At 37.0% G+C, this 4,489-nt stretch overlaps 1 protein-coding gene across 1 annotated transcript; it reads left to right on the top strand.

The window, feature by feature from the left end:
• The first annotated feature begins 355 nt into the window (after positions 1-355).
• LOC114706608 (olfactory receptor 51I1-like) lies at positions 356-1,309 on the top strand. The gene has a single exon (XM_028889079.1). It carries the CDS (start codon positions 356-358, stop codon positions 1,307-1,309), a length of 954 nt encoding a protein of 317 aa, XP_028744912.1.
• The last annotated feature ends 3,180 nt before the right edge of the window (positions 1,310-4,489 follow it).

Below are 4,489 nucleotides of genomic sequence, written 5' to 3'. Positions count from 1 at the left end.
ATAAGTCTTTCATGAACATGTATTTTCAATTCTATTAAAGAAATTCAAAGTAATGCAACCACTGTCATGTTCAGGTCATTATAAATCTGTATTTTACTTTAAAAGAAACTGTCAAATAATTTTCCAGAGAGGCTGTGCAATTTTACATCCCATCAGCACTTTCTAAAAATTCCAGTTGTCCCACAATCTCTGCCTAAAATTTGATGACCTAGTTTGAAATCTCCATGCCTCAATTTTGCTGTTCCATGTATAAAATTATCATTTTACTTACTACTCAGTTTTGAAGTTCTCTGGCTTGATTTCTCTTTTACAGGTCTGTGAGTGTCCTGGATTGCAATCCCACCTACAGTTCACCATGACAGGTTTGAATAATACTCCGATTTGGCCCACTTTTTCCTTCATTGGTATCCCTGGTCTAGAGGCTGCACATATGTGGATCTCTATCCCTTTCTGTCTCCTGTACCTGATAGCACTTGGGGGCAATGTTCTTCTCCTCCTTCTAGTTAGAGCAGAGCAAAACCTTCATGAACCCCAGTTTTACTTTTTGGCTATGCTAGCCCTCACTGATCTAGGCCTTTCATTGTCAACCATGCCTAGTGTCTTGGCCATATTCTGGTTTGACATCCATGACGTTGGTCTGGATGCCTGTCTGACTCAAATGTTCTTTATTCACACTCTCTCCTCCGTAGAATCAGGTGTTCTGGTGGCCATGGCTTTTGACCGCTTAGTTGCTATCTGTGCTCCACTAAACTATACAAGGATCCTGACCCACCACGCTGTTGTCTGCCTCAGTGGTGCTGCCTTCATACGGGGAGCCACGCTATTGGCTCCTCTGCCTTTTTTCCTCAGGACATTTCCTTTCTGTGGAACCAACATCCTATCACACTCCTACTGTTACTACCCAGATATGCTGAACTTGGCTTGTGGGGATGTCACATTCAGCAGTGTCTATGGGTTGGTCTGTGTAGTCTGCACCTTTGCGGTGGATGTGATCTTCATCGTAGTCTCATACATGAAGATCTTGGGCACTGTGATGAAATTGGGGATCCAAGATCGAAACTGGAAATCCCTGCAAACCTGTGCCTGTCACCTCTGCACGGTGCTGGTATTTTATTTACCACTCATCAGCCTTGCCGTACTGCATCGTTACACCCAGGAGACTTCTCCACTTCTCTACACCACCATGAGCAACGCCTACCTCCTCATGACCCCACTGCTAAACCCTCTGGTTTATAGTCTCAAATCCAAGCAGATCCAAGCTGCCCTGCGTAAGCGATTTGGGGTACAACGTGTTGTTGCTGGGGAATGAGAATTTTCTATATATGAGAAACTGCAATGATCTTTAAAATATTACCTGAGCTTTATCATGTGCCAAATTGTATTTTGGGCACCATGAATTCTAACACTAAAAAGTACTTATTCCCCTAAGTAAGGAAAGTATGGTGGAGAAGATGGGCAGAAAGCTTTAAAAACAGCACAAATTATGATTGTGTTTGCTGATGGATGGTGGTTGTTTGATAGTAATGAGGACGAATCAGTAGGAATCCAAGTTCAAAATTACTGGTTGTGGACTAACTGAAATAATTCTACCATGGCTGAGAAGTTGATGGATCAAGCTCTGTGTGGTATATAACCCATGGAAGTCTGGTTACATAGAGAAACCAAGATATCACATAATTCTTGATTTCAATGTTACTTAAGACATTAAAAATAAAAATATATGACTATATATTAAATATTAATTGATGTTCTCAAAGTTCTAGTGATCACTAAAACTATATAAATGTACTGTCTGAAAAGGAATTTTAAGAAGCCTAAGTAGTGGTTAGTCTTATTCATTAAGAATTGATATTTTACTCAGACCTTGTTCTGTTTTCAATTGCATGTTGAAGGTAGGCATTGGAATCTTGACTTCCAAAATAGAGATGTATCTCTTCTCTAACATTCCAGAGGGGATAAATGAATTAGCTGTTAAAGTTAGAGGTGTGTGTAAATGAAGAATTATTATTCATAGGTCAAGGTTAGAGGCACAGGAGGAAGAGAAAGTCAATTGTCTCTGATGATAAATAAGCATGCAGCAGAACAGAAAAGATCTGAATCTGCATGAAGAAAGTTTTAGGGCTGACCATGTGTATAGGTCGGCCCTGAAAACATACATACAAGTAACACTGAGGAGGTCGTATTTAGGAATATATATTATATAATATGCATATATGCATGTAACAATCATTAGTTAAAAAAAAAGGTCATGAATTTGAAAGCTAGCAAGGAGGGCTAAAGAGGAAAATTTGGAGGGAAAAAAGGGAAGGTGAAATTATTAATTATATTATAATCTGAAAAATAAAAGGAGTAATAAAAATGAAGAGAAAAATTTAAATGAGTTTCTAAATGATAGCTGAAGTCATTGATCATGAAATTTTTAATATCTGTTTGACACATTAGTGTGTATCAGAAAAAGAAGACATAATTGTCATACAGCTTCCACTCTAGTACTAAAATTAGGACAAAACTTGTAACGAAACAATTAGTGGGGCCTGAGCTTGGTTTGACTTGGTATATGAAGAGGGGGGAGGAGTGAGAACTGGGCCAAGAGCTTCTTGGATGATAGAAAATAAAATATTGAAGGATTGGTATTGTTCCCAATTCCAAAGGCATTCACTCTATTAGACATTTACTGGCTAGAGGGGGTGTTTTGACAAGCAGTAGGTGTGGCCTTTTTTCTGAGAAAGAGATCATTTGAAGAGCATAAGAACCACAAATGAAAGGAAATTCTCTCTCAAACAACTTTACCATTTCAACGTTCAATTATGATGCTTCTCTACATAATGCATCCTTCTCTACATGCTGCATCTTTCTCTACATGCTGCATCCTTCTCTACGTGGTGCATCCTTCTCTACTTGATGAATCTGAATCCTTCTCACCAGAAGCTTCTTGGCTCTGACTTCCCCAAGCAAAAGCATAGAGATCTGCAACAAGATATCAGTAGTCACCCAGTGTTTGAAGACAAGAGACAAATTTTCTTTTGGAATTTCTCACTTGTTTGTAGAATGTGTGTGATATCTCTACCATCAATATTGTATCAAATGCATTTCTGGTATATCATCACAAAGATTTAAACTTGAATATGAATTCATGTTTTACGCTAGACTTATTCAGTGCCAGACATGTTCCTTTCTGTTTGGAGTGTGATAAAGAAAAGATACAAAGCAACCTCTTGTATTCACTTTTCCCTGTGATTTGAAAGCTATTCTCAGATTAAATAATGAAAATATGACAATAAAACAAAGTGGAAGTAGATATGGGAGGTGATTCAGAAAGAAGAAAAGGCCTAGTAGTAATGAATCATTAGCGCTCCTTATCTTTGGATTCACAATGATATTGTAAATGTCTAACACATTTTTTTAACTTACAAAAAAAGTAATAAGGCAGCTTGAGGGCATGTTATGTTTAGGTGAAATGGACAATTGATCTAATTTTATTTTACAATATGGCAGATTTATTCATATTTCATCTCATTCACTACAAGGGCATTGTTTTCCCAATTCAGCTGACCCTAAGAATTGACATGACCCTTAGAATGGTTGTGCTTAGAACATAAGAGGAGAGCAAAGAAAAATGAGAGGGACAGATAACAAAGAAGGAATCATAATCACTACATCAATAAATTAGATTTGTGAATAAATGTCTGTATTATGTGATTAACAATAGATAGAGGAGTGGTATTTGGCTCTGGCCCAGGGCAATTCAATTGTAGGTGGCATTATTATGAGCACTGAATATGATGCCTGACTCTGATCTGCAATTACAGTATTGAACAGGAAAAAGGTATTTGACATACACAATTACAACATATATAAAGCTAACTCTGAAACTGTTTGAAATAGATATATTTTATGAAAAAAACCAATGTAACTGTGAAAATAAAGCATATTTTTACCTGGAAAAATCACTATTATTATCTTGTACCTTCAATATTTCACCACATGACTAGCATAAAGAGTTATTATTTGATCTTTATTATTAAATTCTAACATGACCTTTGTCTTACTATATTTTGACTTAGAATTGTTAATCTCCATTGAGTTTTTACTATGTATCAGGTAGTGTTATAGAGACACTGGATAAGAACCTGAAAAATGATTGGGCCTTAAAATTGCTTGGCACTCTTCCAGTGGACCCTAGTTCAGTTCCCCAAACCAACATTCAGTAGCTCACAACCACTTGTAACTCAATCTTGAGAGGAGTGGATGATTTTTCTGGCTTCCCCTAGGCGTTCACACGCAAGTGGCATACAATCACAGAAGAATGTGTACGCACATGCATGCACACACACAGGCACATACACACAGAAACACACACAGATGAATAAAAATAAAATAAATCTTAAAAATAAAAATTCATTGTATAAATTACCATATTTCTTCTGTCACAATACTTACAGATAGGATGCCACTAGTTAAGTCTCAACTGAGGAAACATTCAGGCACA

The sequence above is a fragment of the Peromyscus leucopus genome, chromosome 1, assembly GCF_004664715.2.
Source record: "Peromyscus leucopus breed LL Stock chromosome 1, UCI_PerLeu_2.1, whole genome shotgun sequence".
Classification (NCBI taxonomy): Eukaryota; Metazoa; Chordata; class Mammalia; order Rodentia; family Cricetidae; genus Peromyscus; species Peromyscus leucopus.
The sequence above is the reverse complement of the archived record's forward strand: the minus strand, read 5'-3'. Positions and strand labels throughout refer to the sequence as shown.